This window comes from Leucoraja erinacea, chromosome 1 (assembly GCF_028641065.1).
Source record: "Leucoraja erinacea ecotype New England chromosome 1, Leri_hhj_1, whole genome shotgun sequence".
Classification (NCBI taxonomy): Eukaryota; Metazoa; Chordata; class Chondrichthyes; order Rajiformes; family Rajidae; genus Leucoraja; species Leucoraja erinaceus.
This window is the reverse complement of record NC_073377.1, coordinates 119,593,710-119,613,045: the sequence shown is the minus strand read 5'-3', so window position 1 is coordinate 119,613,045 and position 19,336 is coordinate 119,593,710. Positions and strand designations below refer to the sequence as shown.

General features: G+C 46.7%; 1 protein-coding gene across 1 annotated transcript in view; it reads left to right on the top strand.

The window, feature by feature from the left end:
• The window catches only part of psd3l (pleckstrin and Sec7 domain containing 3, like), a 405,977-nt gene that overhangs the window by 319,483 nt on the left and 67,158 nt on the right, over window positions 1-19,336 (top strand). Inside the window, exon 10 of the mRNA XM_055642234.1 lies at window positions 710-799. Coding sequence (XP_055498209.1) covers window positions 710-799 — 90 coding nt within the window. The remainder of the gene's footprint in view (window positions 1-709; window positions 800-19,336) is intronic.

Sequence of the window (19,336 nt, the reverse complement as noted above, 5' to 3'; positions counted from 1 at the left end):
CACAATTAATTCCTGGCTTGTGAGTATCTCCAACATGTTCTGTTTTATGAAGGCACAAGTTACTGCTGATGCTGGTTCACAAAAAAAGATGGAAATTGTTCTGAGTAACTCAGCGATTCAAGCAGCATCTTTGGAGAACACGGATAGGCAATGCTTGTGGTTGGGACCCAAAAAAACATCACCTATCCAAGTTCCTCAGAGATGCCTATTGACCCTCTGAGTTACTCCAGCACTTTGTGACTTGCCATGCTCTATTTTACTTTGGGCTCATAAATGATTCATTGATTCAATTTAATTGTCATTGTCAGTGTACAGTACAGAGACAACGAAATGCATTTTTAGCATCTCCCTTGAAAGGGAGACACAGGGCGTCGCGGTGTGCCCGCGCCTGCCGCCGTAATTACATTCCATTACACACAGGCAAAGGTGGGTGAAGTGTCTTGCCCAAGGACACAGCGACAGTATGCACTCCAAGCGGGATTTGAACCGGCTACCTTCCGGTCGCCAGCCGAACTCTTAGCCCATTGTGCTATCTGTCGCCCTAGCTACAATATTTTATTGCTATATTAATTAAACATCGGACAGGACCAATTCTTGGTCCTGGTGATTGGTGCTGGTTCTGAAATGATTTTTTAAAGTATTTTGGCTGTTCTGACTGCTTTGACACATCCATCGTGTGTTAACCTTTGCAATTCTTTCAATATTTCAGAATATTGGGAAGAAGATGACCTGTCAAGACTTCATTAACAATTTGGATGGATTGAACGGAGGGAAGGACTTTACAAAAGAGCTATTAAAGGTATTAAATATGGATCTGCCAATGGTAAAAGCTTGAACTGGGTTGAATAAAGCATTTGCTCCTAATGATACGTTTGAAGATAGTAACAACTTAAGGACTTGGGAAAGAATGTGTGGTGGCAGTGTGAGGACCTGTGAATGTTGATGATGTTCGAGGTGTGTGTACACCCACAACTTTTATATTTACTCATTCATTAATCCTGGACATTGCTGCAGTTACTGTCATTTGTTGGTTGTCTAGTTAGTTCCTGAATTCTAGATTCAGTTCAGGTTAAACCTCATTGGTGTCGGTCTGAACTGACGTACAAATAAGATGGGGCAAGGACGGCAGAGTTCTGTTCTGTGAATTACATTATTGTGTCAGTTGTGTTTTATGATGATCTCGGGTTTAGTTTCATGGAGACTAGACTTTCTTAATTATTTGTATTGCAGTTTTCCAGCTGCCACAATGGGATTTGAATTTGACACTTTAATAGTGGTGAATTTGACTGTATGGTGGTTGTCGAGTCTGGCTTCCAGTCCGGTGACTAAAGGGCCTGACCCACTTACATGTCCTTGGCACGCAAATTACACGACCTCGTGGTTGCGTTGAGCCGCGATGGTCCCGCGAAGGTCAGGCGCGATTTCATGCGTACGCACAGCCGTCTGGAGCGCGTGACGCCATTTGAAGATGGACACAAAGCTGGAGTAACTCAGCGGGACCGGCAGCATCTCTGGAGAGAAGCAATGGGTGACGTTTCATGTCGAGGCTCTTATTCAGTCTGAAAAGAAGGGTCTTGACCCAAAACGTTACCCATTGTTTCTCTCCAGAGATGCTGCCGGTCCCGCTGAGTTACTCCTACATTTTGTGTCTATCTTCAATTTTCTTGGCCCCGATCTGGGAGTAGAGGTGGGGGCGGATCCGGACCGCAACGGCCATGAGCCCCAGGCCGAGCTCAGCAATTGTTTGCCTGCTTCTACTGCTGTTGAACGTGAGACGTTGCTTCACGCCAAGGTCTTGGGCCTGTCCCTCTTTGGCCGTCGGTTCCGCGACAGGCCGTTGGCGCACAAAGATTTAGTTCACTACAAAAATTTCGGAGCCCCGCACGATGCCGCGCACAATTACATACCCCTCCGCCCTTCTAAGTGGGACTAGCCCCACGCGGCCATACGATCCCCGTGCGCCTCAATGCGACCATGAGGTCGCGTAATTTGCGTGTCAAGGACACGTCAGTAGGACAGGCCCTTAAACCACTAGACTCCCATAAACAAAGGGCTTGGGCAAGTGACTCGTGAGGTGTCTTCACATTTTTTTTACCCATCAGAGATGCTTGCTGTAGTTGTGACATTTTCAAAATCCATGTCAAAGTAACTTCCGGTAACGAGGAATTTAATCTTTTCTTAATACTTTGACTCGTGTTCTTCTGAAGACCTGCAAGCCTTTGCAAACCCTCAGTACTGTTTATTTATTTATTTTTGTGTGTATCTTTACTGCAAAGGTTCAATGGCTCCTTTAATATCATGTGTACCAAGGTACAGTGAAATTATTTTTTTTGCGTACTGGTCAGTAAGATTATTACCGTATAATAAGTGCGCAAGGTATAGAAACAGCCCACCGAGTCTATGCAAGTGTCGCCAGGTTTTGGTGCCATTTCACAGTCCCAACTGCAGCTGGCCATAAAGGCCCACTGGGATTGTGTGCGGTTGCCAAGGTGAGCAGGCACGGCACTGCGGTCAGCTGCCACATAGGCTTCTAGTCCTGCAATCAGACGAGTTCCAGAAATTTTAGAATACCAGGACAGAGAGGTCAGATTCGGAATGGGAGGGGGAGTTGAAGTGCTGAGCCACCGGGAGGTCAGGTTGATTAATGCGGACCGAGCGGAGGTGTTCGGCTCCTCTCTCTCTCCCTCTCACTCTCACTCTCAATCTCACTCCCCCTCCTATTCCGAATCTGACCTCTCTATCCTGGGCCTCCATGGCCAGAGTGAGCACCACTGGAAATTGGAGGAGCAGCACCTCATATTCCGCTTGGGCAGTCTGGACCCTAGCGGCATAAACATTGAATTCTTCAATTTCCGGTAGCCCTTGCTGTCTCCTCCCCTTCTCAGCTCTCCCTCAGCCCTTGGGCTCCTCCTCTTCCTTTCTCCTTTTTTCTCCCCCCCCTCACCCACCCTACATCAGTCTGAAGAAGGGATTCAGCCTGAAGCGTTGCCTATTTCCTTCGCTCAATAGATGCTGCACCCGCTAAGTTTCTCCAGCACTTTTGTCTAACTTCGATTTTCCAGCATCTGCAGTTCCTTCTTAAACACAGGAGGTATAGAAGTGTAGAAATACACACCTCCAGATTCCAGGGCAGTTTCTTCCCAGCTGTTATCTGGCAACTGAACCATCCTATCCCCAACTAGAGAGCGGTCCTGACCAACCATCAACTCAATGGAGACACTTGGACTATCATTTATTGGACTTAACTGGAATTTATATTGCACTAAATGTTATTCTCTCTATCTTATATCTGTGCACGGTGTGCGGCTTGATCGTAATTGTGTATAGTCTTTCTGCTGACTGGATAGCAAGCAACAAAAATGCTTTTCACTGTACCTCGATATACGTGACAATAATGAATAGGAGATGTGCAGGATATCTTTCTTACAGAGGATGGTGAGTGCCTGGAAGACAGTCGGGTTTGGTGATTGAGGCAGGTGCAATAGTGATATTTAAGAAGCCTTTGGATAGGCAAATGGATATGTTGGGAATGGAAGGATATGGATTATGCAAAGGTGAATAAGAGATGGTCTTGGCGTTATGTTCAGCATGGACATTGTGGGCCGAAGGGCCTGTTCGTTTGCTGTTCTAATAGTAGGTCAGTTCTAATGGAACTTGGTCAAGAAGTAAAATATGAAGGTTGCATGAAGTTGTTCCTCTTTATATTGGGGCCAACAACTTAATTCCATAACCTGGACCAGATCTTCATAAAACTCAATCTATCTTTACTGAGAATTATATACGATATTTATGATATCCTGACTGCTAAAGATGTGGATTTCATTACTGTCTTCCCCAGCTCCTGAATGGATACATTTTATATTTAAGGAGAAAGGCAATGAAAAATGATTTAAATGCATGGCATGACATTGAAGTAAAATTTGCAGACTAGTAAGAATGAAGTGGCTTGTAAATCTTTAGTCAAGGGCATTAAGTTGGCTGTCAGATGGACTGTGCTAGTGGGGGCGAGGTTTTTTTAAAAGCTTAAAGGCAAAACAAACTAAGATGTTGCTGGCATACTTTTTTTCTGTGTTAATTTGATGTCAACTTATTGCCATGATAAAAGGTTTACGTTGCTGCAGTCGAACATCACCCTCTGAGCACATTGTAATTAAAGTGCTATTTGAGTTACCTACAATTTAATAAAATTATTTTAAATGTCATAGGGGTGGGGGAGGTAAGGCTAGATTTAATCATCACTTTCTATGTTCCCAATAGGTGCATTCAAATAAAACTTGCAAATGTGTGCCTTTTGTCTGCATTCAGCTGCACGTGATGTCAGCAAGGCTCCAGGGAGCTATGGGATGCCCTGTTAGAGCTGGTAGCTTAATCTTTGCTGTCAGATACAGAACCAGGCCTGCATGGTAAAATTCCCAATGGGGATTACAACTTGAAAGAGCTCAGTGTGCTCGAAGATCTACTGATGCAGTGAAATGCAATCGGTCTTCGTCGGAAAAGTTGCCGCTGTCCTAACCTTCACTTGCAGCTTTCAGCTCAATTGTGGGAGACAGTTCATGCTGCCTGACTCACTGAGTTACTCCTGCACTTCGTGTTTTTCTCTAGGAAATGTTATTGTAGTGTTAGTTTAGAGATACAGTGCGGATGCAGGCCCTTTGTCCCACCGCATCCGCACTGACCAGTGATCACCCCGTACACCAGCGTCAAATACCATTGTCGTAGATATTGTGAAATAGCGATATTTACAGTCTTTGTCAAAGCCAATTAACCTGCAAACCTGTACATTTTTGGAATATGGGAGGAAACCGGAGCACCCAGGGAAAACCCATGTGGTCATGGGGAGAATGTACAAACTAGCCCATAGTCAGGATTGAACCCAGGTCTCTGGCACTGTAAAGGGGGCTGTCCCACTTGGGCGACCTAATCCGCGAGTTCTGGTGAGTTTGCACTCGACTTGTACTCGCAGCATGGTCGACACAAGGTCGTGGGAGGTCTTTGTAACTCTCCTTCATGCTCGAGAGTAGTCCCCGTGTACTCGAGGCCTCAGCTAGGTCACGGTGTATTTTTCAACATGTTGAAAAATGCCCGCGAGTAAAAAAAGGTCAACATGGAAAAAATCAATACCTTTTTTACTCGTAGGTTTAGTCGTAGTAGGTCGTAATGTTATTCGTAGGTAATCGAAGGCAGTTGAAGGTAGTCGTAGATAGTCTTCATCATAGTCGAAGGGAGGTCGAAGGAGATCGAAGGAGGTCGTCTTCACTCTCCACTATTTGGTGTCCAATTTTCCCGAAGTTAGTTGTAGCTAGTCGAAGCTGGTCTTCAGCATAGTCGAAGGAGATCTTCTGCATATTCGAAGGAGGTTTTCAACGTCATTTCTTCAAACTCTTCTAAACTCGCCAATTAGGTCGCCCAAGTGGGACAGCCCCTTAAGGCAGCAACTCTACCGCTGTGCCACCGTGTTATCTTGAAGTGAAATTACTCGGGACACAGCAGAAGGAGTGGAGACAACTTTTTAAGAATCCAGAGATACACGGCTGTTACCCTTGGTTCTGAAAACTATTGCTTACATTTTTGTTTTCCCAATGAGCCAATGAAATTCACTGGTCAGCACCTGCTACAACCTACGAGAACCTTCGACCTCCTGGCAACCCACTACCACTGCACCTACGGCACGAGAATTCTCGCTACTCTCCATGGAGGTTTCATTCTGGTAGAAAAAGTTTGAAAGATTTGTGGCGACCATAATGAGGCCGCGACTAGTTCCCAGAATGTGGGAACTCCTCACGACCATGAAGGCGACTCCCCGGCAACCACCCACGACCATGTGGCGGCTGCATAGTCTCCTGCAATCACCTAAAAAGTCACCTAAGTGGAACAGGACTATAACTTTAGTGGAAACCAGCATCTGCAGCTCCTCCCTATACATTATCTCTCCGTCAGGTTGTGTGCGGGCGAGCATAGGTGTGTGGGTTTGGGTGTGTGTGTGTGTAAATGTGTGTTAATTTGTTTGTTAACCTGTTTCCTCAACTGTTCTGCTGCAAGGAGAAAGGGTGGGGTTGCCAGACTTCATCTTGCCAGAGAATAACATCACCTCACAGCTAAATTTGAACTTAAGGCTAAATTGTACATGTTTCCAGAGAAACCGAGAGCTGCAATTAAAAGGGTGTTAGAAATACTGATTATTAAAAGTTAGCTTTTTTCGGATTTTGGACCCATTAATATGGGAATGAGTCTGTAATATCAAAATCGTTGAATAGAGATGAGGAATACTTAGACTTCAGAGATACAGCGGAAGCAGGCACTTCGGCCCCCTCGGTCCATGCAGACCAATGATCACCCGGTACACTAGCGCTATCCTATGCTCTAGGGACAATTTACATTTTTACCAAAGCCAATTAACCTACAAACCTGTACTGTTTTGGAGTGTGGGAGGAAACCGGAGCACCCAGAGAAAACATGCAGGAGAACGAACAAACTCCGTACAGCCAGCACTTGCAGTCACGCTCGAGCATGGGTCTCTGGCATTGTAAGTAAGCAACTCTACCGCTGTGCCACTTTCTTTAGCCAGAGGGTGGTGAATCTGTGGAATTCATTGCAACAGACGGCAGTGGAGTATTTGGGTATTTTTATTGTATTGTATTATATTGAGTCATTGGGTATTGTTAAAGTGGAGATCGATAGGTTCTCGATTAATAAAGGATTCAAGGATTGCAGGGAGAAGGCAGGAGAAAAAGGTTGAGAGGTGAAAAAATTGGCCATGATCAAATGACGGAGCAGACTGGATGGGCCAAATGGCCTAATTCTGCTCCTAAGTCTTATGGCCTAAATAGAGGGTGAGCAGCCAGGCTGATATTACTTCAAACACCAGGTGGCACCATTGGTCCCAAAGCAAGCTTGCATGTTGTATGCCATAGCAACGGTAACAATGATAAAAAGTATGCTGCAATGTTCATCCACTTTGCTTATTTCATGTAGTATGTAACCTTTCCCTCTATCTCCTGGCAGAAGTTTGTGCAGGCAAAAATAGAGCTGTTTACGCAGTGTACTGCACCTACTGCCTTCAGTTCCACCCAAAGCCTGCAATATTATCAGTGCTTTTGGCTTTGAGGCAGCTGATGCCCGGAACAAAGCTAAAGAGCTATTTGTAGAGGTTACGTTTAAGTCCCTAATTACTCCTGATCTTCTATTACTTAAATGCATGGAAAGAGTGGTAGTGGGGTGACGGAGAGAAACATGCCGTTTGACACTCATTAAAGAACCGGTCATTTGCCTTTTCTGCACATTTGAAGAGGTGCTTGAATTGGTTCAAATATGGTTTTAAGTTTGGGATTATTTAACAAAAGACTCTGTGCGACTGCAGAACTGGTATCCAGCAGAGGCAGCAATTCGAAACCACCTCTGCAATTTTGGCAACAAAGTTGGAATATAGGACGTTCTCCCACCTTGAAGTGACATGTTCTCACATATGCCAGTTCTGGCTTACCCAGCCTGTAGATATGACCAACTCCCCACTCTTTATTGATGGGTGAGTATCCTCTGTCTGAAACCATGATATCTGAGCTAGAAGTAGCCGCTGAGTCATACAGCATGGAAACGGGCCCTTTGGCCCAACTTGTTCATGTCAACCTAGATGCCCCATCTAAGCTTGTCCCATTTGTTCGTGTTTGGCCCATGTCCCTCTAAACCTTTCATATCCATGTTTGTCATGAACCAGAAGGCCGCGCGCCGCAGAACGTACCCCGGATGCAGCCGGCCGCCGCTGAGCAGTTAATACACTAGGTGAGGGACTCAAAGTTCTGGAGTAATTCAGCGGGCCAGGCAGCATCTCCAGAGAACCCGGATTGGTGACATTTTGGGTTGAGACCCTTCTTCAGAGTCATGAGATATTTTGGATGTGGGGTGGAGATGGCGAAACCAACGCACAAAATCGGATTTAAGGAAGGGTCCACAGACCGTTACATTTGTAGGGTGATGCCTGTATTGGTTCCAATACTTGCTCTCCATTATCAATGAAGGCAAACTATTTTGCAGCCTTTAATAAGGAGGTAGTCTAGGTTCTGTTGACTCGGGTTGAATTGGAGTTGCACACCAAGAAATGGTTTCAACAACCTGATGATGTTGATGCGATAGTCACTTTGGCTCCTGTTTGATGACCTCTCATTTTGGTTGCAGCCACAAAATGCTGGAGTAACTCATCCGGTCAGGCAGTAATTGGCCTATCGTGGAATCTCATTGCCTGGGGTCATCTGTTGCCGGCCCCGGTTTGTCATGTTTGTTTTTCACTTCCACTTTCTCCCCCCTCCCCCCACCCGCCACCACAATCTGAAGAAGGTCTGGATCTGAAATGTCTCCTATCCATGTTCTCCAGAGATGCTGGGTTACTCCAGTATTTTGTGTCTATCTTTGGTATAAACCAGCATCTGTAGTTCAATTTTATCACAATTGTAGGTGTTGGTTTAAATTTGAACCATTGAAGTGATGTAGAGCGAGTTGCATGGAACTGGCAAGAGACACAGGATTCCATGAGTAGTTCATGTTTTAGTGACAACTCTTTATCCATCCACAGGGGATGGAGTTGGGTAACTCCCCCAGTTTCTCAAGTCTGGTCACTGGTAAAAATGTTAATGCTTGTGATCTAGTCCTAGCTTTTCAGAGTGAGGCCCAACACACATTGGAGGAACAGCGACTCACATTTCGCTTGGGCAGCTTACAACCAAACGTGAATATGATTTCTCCAACTTCAAGTAACCCTGGCTTTCCCTCTCTCTCTCCATCCCTCTCCCACCCTAGTTCTCCGGCAGTTGTTTCACTGTCCTTCTGATTAATTTTACTGGTTGTATTCCTCCTTGTCACCTTCCCCATCACTAACAATGAACCATTCCGCATTTCCTTTTCATCTTCTGCTTTGATCTGTCGTATTCACACCTTACCCCTCCACATCTCTAGACTCCCTCACCCCTGACTGTCAGTCAAAATGTCACCCATTCCTTCTCTCCAGAGATGCTGCCTGTCCCGCTGAGTTACTCCAGCATTGTGTGCCTAGCTTTTCTTCACCTTTGCATTTGTGTGGGAAATGGTCCTGCTTTTCTTGAGAGAATTTGGCCAAGTTTGGGTATAAATTGTTTAATGAGCAAACCTAATTACATTCCCTGTGGATGGATAAAGAGTTGTCACTACGACCTGAACTACCCATGAAATCCTGTCTCTTGCCATTGCCCGCTGCCTTTCTCCTGCACACACTCAAATGCCCACTGTTTTCTTCTCCCTTTAGATTAGATTAGATTAGATAGCTTTTATTGTCATTCAGACCGAAGTCTGAACGAAATTGCAGCAGTCATACATATAATACAATAAAAACAACAATAAACACATATTAACATCCACCACAGTGAGTCCACCCAGCATCTCCTCACTGTGATGGAGGCAAAAGTCTTAGGGCTGCAGTCTCTTCCCTCCTCTTCTCCCTCTGTGCTGAGGCGATACCCCCCCCATTCCCCGGCCGATGTTATAAATCAGTCCCGCGGCTCAAACACCGCGGCCCGGGGGGGTCGAAGCTGCCGCCCACCAGTCCTGCAGACGCAGCCGCTGGCCCGCGGCCGAACCCCGGACTCAGGCCACCACCGCCAGAACACCGTCCCAGCCACCCTCACGTGAGTACCGTACCGTCTTCAGCCTCGGGCGGGCTGGGCTGCCCCGACATGGGCGCCGAACCTCCCCCAGACCGGGCCGCCCCGACATGGGCGTCGCTTCTCCCTCTGTCCGGGCTGCCCCGACATGGGCGCCGAACCACCCCCGGACCGGGCCGCCCCGACATGGGTGCCGAACCTCCCTCGGGCTGCGAGCGACGCACCCTCACGGGAGCGAGCTCAGGCCGAGTCCGACGGGCTCTGCCTCGTTCCTCACCCGTTGGTACTGGCCACCCTTCACCCTTTAGCTGGTTCCAACCTCTCCACTATCCCTGAGCCGGACCACCCCATCTATCAGCGACCAGGGCGATCCCTCCTGACACATCTTGTCCTCTGGATCTCGAGGCCCAACCAGCTGCGTAACCTTGCATCCCCCCCCACCCCCCCCGCACTTACCTGTATCCACCTATCACTTACCATGCTTAATCCTGCATCCACCTCTCTCTTCCATTTTTCTCCCCGTCCCCCACAGTCAGTCCGAAGAACATTGCCAACCCAAAACGTCACCTAATCATGTTCTCCAGAGACGTTGCCCGACCCGCTGAGTTACTCCATCACTGTCTCTTTTTTTGTGGTGAACCAGCACTTGCAGTTTCTTATGTCTCCAGTTTAATTTCCCCCCCCCCCCCCCCCCCCCCCCATCCCCATTTTGAACTGCCATACACTGGTAATATTTCCTCTCCTTCTCATTCTTAATGCAATGTCTCAGCCCGATTCTTCAACTCGCACGTTCTGCCTGACCCGCTGAGTTCTTTCAGTGTTCTAGGTTCCAGCATCTGCAGTCTCTCTTGCCTTCCAGTTCACTTTGTTTGCTGTACTGTATACTCTTGGCTGTGAGCGGGCACAGTTAGATACCTGACCTTCCGCCAACTCTGCAACTGCACAATTGTTAATAGTAATTTAGAAACAAGCGCTAAGCAGTTATAATGGACAGAATAATGAATCGATAAAGTGATTTTTTTATTTCCCTAAGGATGAAGACATTCTGTTGAATGTATAAAGTGCTTAGCATTACAAGACGACTTTGTGTTATCACCAAATGATTTCAAATTCCCCCGGAGCAGTTTGAGAATTTGAATCGCATTTGGCTTAGTTTAGTTTATTGTCACGTACATCGAGGTACAATGAAAAGCTTTTATGTTGTGTGGAGCCAGTCAGCAGAAAGACTATACATGATTACAATCGAGCCCATCGCAGTGTAGATACATGATGAAGGGAATAACATTTAGTGCAAGATAAAGTCCGATTAAAGATAGTCCGAGGGTCAACAATAAGGTAGATGGCAGCTGGGGCCAGTTCTCTAGTTGTTAGTCGAATGGTTCAGTTGCCTGATGACATCTGGGAAGGAACTGTCCCTGAATCTGGAGATGTGCGTTTTCACATTTCTATACCTTTTTCCTGATGGGAGAGGAGAGAAGCGGAATCATCCTGGATTACGCTGGTGGCCTTGCGAAGAGAAAGAAAAATCATTGGTATCACTAAAACGTTAACGGTCGCGCTGCCCACGTTCCGGTGGGCGGCGCGACCGACATCGCAGCGGCCTCTGCAGTCCGTCTGTCTTTTTTTATTTTATTGTCCTGTTGAGGGTATAGTTTGTAGTTGGTTTTTGACTGTATGTGTGGGGGGCGGGGGTGTGGGTGGGGGAAACTTTTAAATCTCTTCCCTGTACGGGGACCCGACCTTTATCCTGTCGGGTCTCCGTTGTCGTTGGGGCCTAGCACCGTGGAGCGGCCTCCAGCCGGAGCGAGCTGGGGGCTCAAGTCGCGGAGCCGGCGGAGCTGCAGATCTACCATCGTGGAGCTGGTCGGCTTCAGAGCGTGGAGAGCTGTGGTGGCACGCCGCTGCGACCCGACTCCGGTGGATGGTGACACCGGGAGCTCGCGGGTCCCCGGTGGGAGACTGCTTTACGGGGCACCGGAAGCAGCGACTTCTCCCGCCAGAATTGCGGGGTAGAAAGTGACCTGGAGCAGGGCCTTACATCGCCCAACGCGGCTTAAACAGCCGCGGGACTTGCTAACGCATGCCGGGGGCTCCAGCGTCGGGACCCGGAGCAGGGCCTTACATTCGCCCGGCGCGGCTTTAAATGGCCGTGGGACTTGCTAGCGCTCACCGGGGGCTCCAACATCGGGACACAGAGCAGGGCCTTGCATCGCCCGGCGCGGCTTTAAATGGCCGCGGGACTTGCTAGCGCCTGCCAGGGGCTTTGACTTTGATATCGGGAGAAGAATGGAGAGCAGGGGAGAGACAAGACTTTGACTTCAATCACAGTGAGGAGGAGATCCACTGTGATGGATGTTTGTGTGGATTGTGTTGGTGCGTGTCTTGGTTCTTTTCTTGTTGTATGACTGCAGAAACCAAATTTCATTTGAACTTCATGTGAGGTTCAAATGACAAATAAACGGTATTGTATTGTATTGTACACCCAAGTCTTAATGCAGGGCCTTGCATCCTGAGCCTCCACTATCTTTAATTTAATTTATTGTCATGTGTTCAGTGAAAAGCTTTTGTTGCTTGCTAACCAGTCAGTGGAAAGACAATACATGATTACAATCGAGCCATCCACAGTGTACGGATAGATGATAAGGGAATAATGTTTAGTCGAAGATAAAGCCAGTAAAGTCCAATCAAACAGTCTCAGGGTCTCCAATGATCTGGTAGTTTGGGACTTCTTTGTAGTTGTGGTAGGATGGGGCTTTTTATTGCCACAGACATAGGTTTAAGGTGAGAGAGGAAAAGATTTAATAGGAACCTGAGGGCGCAACATTTTTACACAAAGGGTCGTGGGTTTATGAAACGAGCTGTCGGAGGAGGTAGTTGTGGCAGGTACGATCACAATGTTTAAAAATACATTTGGACAAGTACATGGATTGGATAGTTTGAGAGGGATATAGACCAAATGCAGGCAGGTGGGACTAGTGTAGATGAGACATGTTAGTTTAGTTTAGAGATACAGTGCAGAAACAGGCCCTTCGGCTCACCGGGTTTGGCTCACCGACTGACAATCCCCCGACATTAGCTCTGTCCCACACACTAGGGACAATTTACAATTTTTACCAAAGCCAAGTAGCCGACAAACCTGTACATCTTTGAAGTGTGGGAGAAACCCAGAGCAGGGCATGGGGAGAATGTACAGGCAGCCTCCATAGACAGAATCAATCCCGGGTCTCTGACACTGTCAGGCAGCAACTCTACCACTGCGCCACCATGCCCACCTGAGTTGGCATGGACAAGTTGGGCCGAAGAGCCTGTTTCCACCCTGTATGACTATGTAAGCATGCAGGTACAGCAGGCAGTAAAGAAAGCTAATGGTATGTTGGTTGGCCTTCATAACAAGAGGAGTTGAATATTGGAGCAAAAAGGTCATTCTACGGTTGTACAGGGCCCTAGTGAGACCACACCTGGAGTATTGTGTGCAGTTTTGATCTCCAAATTTGAGGAAGGACATTCCTGCTATTGTGGGAGTGCAGTGTAGGTTCACGAGGTTAATTCCCGGGATGGCGGGACTGTCATATGTTGAAAGAATGGAGCGACTGGGCTTGTACACACTGGAATTTAAAAGGATGGGAGAGGATCTTATTGAAACATATAAGATTATTAAGGAATTGGACACGCTAGAGGCATGGTCCTGATGTTGGGGGAATCCAGAAGCAGGGGCCATAGTTTAAGAATAAGGAGTAGGCTATTTAGAACAGAGATGATGAAAACCCTTTTTACCCTGAGGGTTGTGACTGTGGAATTCTCTGCCTCAGAAGGCAGTGGAGGCCAATTCTCTAGATGCTTTCAAGAGAGAGTTAGATAGAGCTCTTAGGGTTAGCGGAATCAAGGGATACGTGGAGAAGGCAGGAATGAGGTACTGATTGTGGATTTTCAGCCATGATCACATTGAATGGCGGTGCTGGCTCGAAGGGCCGAATGACCTACTCCTGCACCTACTTTATACGTATTCAATGTGTTTGATGCTCCCTGACCCACTGTGTTTTTCTATCAGTTAAATTTTAGCTGCAGATTCCAGCATCTGCAACCTCTTATTATATAGAATCTCTCACAAGTTCCAAGGGAGAATAGTGGAGCTTTATCCTTAAATTCAAGTGGTTGAAAGAAAGTGCAGTGATTCTTACAAATGAAAACCTACAGCCAGGTATAGAACTTGAGATTGCAAGAGTTAACACAGATAATGAACAGCCTCCTGCAGCAGTCTTCCAAGATCAAAACACCTCGGGCATGAAGCGTTGAAGAGAACTATTGCTGAACACATTCCACAGTAGATTAGTGATATGTCCTTAATGGCCGTGCTTTGTAAACAAAAGATTTCAAGACAATCAGAACTGTGAACTGTGTGCATAGAAAACTTAATGGAAACCATATTGAATTAGTAGATTTACAATGCCTCCGGCTGGTGACAGGAAAGTGTTTTGGCCAGTTATGAAGATTAGACACTTTTACTGAGCACTGCACCAACTATCAGTATAGGTTCACCGTGTGTTTGAGTGAGGTAGTGTTACAGTCTGGGGAGCTAAACAGCCACGTTATGAAACATGAACTGCAATGAAAGTTTTAAATTTAGGTTGATGAACCAAGGTACAGTGCAAAGCTTTAGTTTGTATGCATCAGATCGGGTAATACTGTACATAAAAACAATCAAGGCAAACTCAAGAGGTAGAGCAAAGGCGAAGATACAGAGTGCAGAATATAGTCCTTGGCATTGTAGCACGTCAGTTCCATAAACTAAGTCCAATATCTGCAATGGGGTAGAGGTAAATCAGAGACGTACGAGTAATGGTAGGTACTCAGGAAATCCGGTAAACTCGTGACATTTTTTCAACACTGTGAAAAATGTCCATGAGTAAAAAAAATACACGTGATGAAAAAAATTGTTACTTTTTACTCGTACGAGCCGCTACGAGACATCCACGAACTCCTACGGACCCGCTACAGACATTCTCCAAGTTTGAACGGGGTAAACTCGGGAAGATTCTTGAATTACCTCGTACAGTGGGACAGGCCCTTTAGGAAGGACCATGCAGAAGCCTGGCAACAGAGGGGAAGCAGCTATTCCTGAACCTGGTGGTGCGTACGTTCAAGCTTCTGCACATTTTGCCTGATGGGAGCAGGGAGAAGGAGGAATGACTGGGGTGGGACACGCCTTTGATGATGTTGCTGAAAACAGGAAATTCTATAGTTGCTGAGCATCTGTGCAAAGAAAAATAAGGAACTTAGCCCAGAGGAACATCCCTCTCTACCTGGCCTGTTGAATATTTCAACCATTTATTGTTTTTATTTCAGTTATAGGATCACTACTCTTAAAGCTATGGGGTTTAAAGGTAGTGTGGTTATTTGTTTGAAGGTTTTTTAATATTGAACTGGTAGTGTGGAAATCATTTCTACTGAAAAGCAGTTTAAGACTGAAATGGATAATCTTAAAATTGGAGTCAGGCCTTTCTGAAGTTAATTTTGCAACCTCTGTAAATACTGAAGGAGATGGACATTTGAAACTCCCTCTCTACAGGTCTTGATGCATTTAGAAGATGCCTTTCAAAATGTTTATAAATGTTACAGTCTTTTATTATTGTTATTCCAATGGGAAAATCTCTCCCTGCACGGGAGACCCGACCTTTTCTTTGTCGAGTCTCCGTTGTCGTTGGGGCTGCAACGTGGAGCGGCCTCCAACTGGAAGACCGGGGACTCTGGTGCCGACTCACCTCACCGTCGCGGAGCTGGCCGAGTCCAGAGCGGGTGGAGAGGTGGTGGAGCGCTGCTGCGGCCCGACCTCTGGAGATTTGGAGGCTGCAACTGCGGGTCTGGTGGATGGCGGCACTGGGAGCCCGCGGGGTCCCTGGAGGGAGACTGCTTTTCAGGGCTCCCGCAACGGCGACTTCTCCCGCCCGAGTTGCGGGGTCGAAGAGCTCCTGGAGCGGGGCCTTACAGCACCGCCCCACGCGGCTTGGAATGGCCTCGGGATTCTGCGAGCGCACGCTGGGGGCTCTAACATCAAGACCCGGTGTGCGACCTCGCACCACCCGGCGTGGCTTTAATGGCCGCGGGACAATCGCCATCGCCAGCCGGGGGCTTTGACTTTGACTCTGACATCGGGGGGGGGGGGGGGGGCAGGGGTGGAGAGATAAGTTTTTTTGGCCTTCCATCACAGTGATGTGATGGATGTTTATGTAAATTATGTTGTGTCTTGGGTCTATTTGTTTGTAATGTATGGCTGCAGAAACGTCATTTCGTTTGGACCTCAAAGGGTCCAAATGACAATTAAATGTATCTTGTATCTTGTATCTCTTCCAGCTTTCATCTCCTCTTCCCCCTCCCCCAACGCCCTACAGTCATTGTACAGTCCAAATGACAAATAAATTGTATCTTGATCTTGTACAATGGCCGCCATCTTGCACATTCAGATGTCACACCCAAACATAGCCTTTACAATGTGTAGTAAGGAACTGCAGATGCTGGGTTACACCGAAGATAGACACAAAATGCTGGAGTAACTTAGCGGGTCATGCAACATCCCTGGATAAAAGGAATATACAACGTTTTGGGTCGGAACCCTTATTCAACCCATACAATGTTATTCTGGTCGTAGTGTTGGCCGGGATGTTTGGATGATGTTTCAATAGGGAACTGGGATTTGGGAGATATTTGCCTTTAAAGCTGGCACATCTCCCCAAGGTGACCCATGGAAAGCAGTCATACAGTACAGAAACAGGCACAAAGTGCTTGGGTAACTCAGTGGGTCGGGCAACATCCCTGGAGAACATAGAAAGGTGGTGTTTCCGCTCAGGACCTTTCTTCAGTTAAGAAACAGAAACAGGCCCTTCGGCCCACTAAATCTGCACAAGCACTCTTTAAATTAATCCCCAATTTTGATTCAAAATACTCCCACTTTCCTATCAACTCTCCAAGATTCCACCACACCAGCACACTAGAAGCAATTTGTTGGAACCTGTACCGAGCTGTACTGATAACAAATTCCACCAGCCTGGCTGTGTGGTCATTAAAATACAATACAATACAATTTTACAGTGGCCCGTTAACCTACCAACAGAGACTTACTTGGCAAGTGGGAAGAAACTAACAGGCACCACCAGAGATCTGGATTGATTGAGGTTGATGGAAATGCGAGGTGACAGCAGTACCATCTATAAGATTTAGAAAACTATTTATTTACTCGCTATACCATTGTGGTAGTCGTTGTGATGATGGAGGGGTGGGGTGTGGTCCAGCTGGAGTTCAGAATACAAAGGATGCGTTTTTGTGGTAAAGACTTTGCTGATACGGGGTCCTGATGAGGTGTGTTTGAAGGCTCTAGTCCTGCACTCGCTGGAGTTCAGGGGGGAATCTCATTGAAACCTATCCGATAATGGAAGGCCGAGATAAAATGAACACCTTCTCCATTCCAGAGAGCACAGTCTCAGAATAAAGGTACATACCTTAGAATAGAGGTAAGGAGGTATTTGTCTAGCTAGAGGGTGTTGAATCTGTGGAATTCTTTGCTGTAGAAAGCTGTGGAGGCTAAGACATTGGGTATTTTTAAAGCAGAAGTTGATAAGTTCTTGATTAGTGAGGGTGTCAAAGATTATGGAGAGAAGGCACTGTACAGAGTTTGTACCTTCTCCCTGTGACAGAGTGGGTTTTCTCCTGGTGCTCCAGTTCCCTTCCACATTACAAAGATTTGCAGGTTAATTGGCTTCTGTAAATTGTCCCTAATGTGTCGGTTAGAATTAGTGTGACGGGGTGATTGTTGGGCAGCGCAGACTCGTCTCAACACTGAATCTCTAAAGGCAGGGAATGGGGTTGAGAGGGGAAAATAGATCAGCCATAATTGAATGGCTGGGGAGACTCGATGGGCTGAATGGCCTAATTCTGCTCCTATGTCATATGGTTTTGTGGAAAATAACTTCATGTAACGCATGAAAACATCACTTCGCAACAAGTGTCGCCAGTGCAGCAGTTGTGGTGTGTGGCAGCGCTTTGCCGACAGCTCAATAGCCAGGCTGCTCTGAGCTTTAATGGATCAGATCCAGGGAAGAAGCAATAGGAAATTTGCTGGCTTTGACAGTAATTAATTCCTGGAATTATTTTAATCGTACATCACTTTCCTAGATAGAAGCAATGCTGGAGTAACTCAGCGGATCACGTTGCATCGCTGGAGAAAAGGAAAAGGTGATGTTTCAGATTGGAATCCTTCTTCAGATTGAAAGATAGAGGTGGGGGGGCTCACCTGACTGGCCCGAAACGTCACCCTTTTCTTTTCTCCAGAGATGCTGCCTGACCCGCTGAGTTACTCCCACTTTTTGTGTCTTATCTTCAGTTTAAACCAGCATCTGCAGTTCCTTCCTACACACTCACTTTCGTAGCACTTGTGTCACACGGTGCACATAAATATTGTGCAATGCAATACAATTTCCAGGCCCATATGTTCTGCTTTTTTTTTATATAAAGAAATATTTTCCAGTTGGGAGCCATTTCTTCTGAGAGCTGACAGATTGCCTCCCCGTTATGAAATCCGTCCAAGTGCGTAAAATATTGAGCACTGTGCTTGCGTGAGGCTTTATTTAGTTTCACAGCACGGAAGGTGTCGGCCATCTGCTTTCTGCCCCGTACAGTTTGGACAGTTTACCCAAGTCTTGTTGCTCTACATTCACCTTGAATCGCCACAGTCTTTTTCCCAGGGTGTAGGAGTTCAGAACTAGAGACATAAGTTTAAGGCAAAAGGGGAAACATTCAAGAGAGAACTTATGGAAATTTCTACATGCAAAGGCCATATATGTAACGAGTTGCCTGAGGAAGCTGTGGCAGCATGTACAATGGCGACATGTACATGTAAAGAGACACAGTGCTGGAGTAACTCAGCGGGTCAGGCAGCATCTCAGGTAAAGTTTCGGATTGGATCTCTTCTTCAGCCTGGGGGCCAGGACCTGAAATGCCACCTATCCATGTTCTCTAGAAATATTGCCTGAGTTACTCCAGCACTTTGTGTCTTTCTCGTGGTTATTTACTAACTGCCTCTTCCAACATATTTGGTGCACTCATCCACCATAAGTTAGCAACCACTGGGTCAATGCATTCTCAGTAACTCCAGCCCATGAAACTCCAGCCACGGAGTTGAGGCAGGGATCATCCATCTTGTCAGTAAAGGTAACACCCGCGACATGTCGCCTGTATGGTCGTGAATAGTCTCCTCGTCACCCAAAGAGTCGTAGTGTCTTTCTGGTCGCCGCTGAATTTTCAACATGTTGAACATTTTCGGTAACCTATGACGGGTGCCGGCAGTTGCCGAAAAAGTTGTGTAAGTGGGACAGGCCCTTTAGTTGCATTTGTCATCCCTGTTCCTGTCTTTATTAAATGCTCCTGCTGGAGTTCAGGGAGGGGTGGGCTTTCCCCATGTAGCACCAGATACATGATGATTGATGCTTCTGTAGTGCCAGCAACTTGTTGCTCATTTTGCCATTCCTTAGAGGCACGTGAAGAAGACCATCAGTAATGTATACGTGTGGCAGCAGTTAAACTCGAAGCCTGGGCAGCGGTAGAGTTGGTGCCTCACAGCACCAGAGATCCGGGTCGATCCTGACTACGGGTTCTGTCTGTACGGTGTTTGTACGTTCTCCCTGTGACCTGCGTGGGTTTTCTCGGGGACCTCTGGTTTCCTCCCA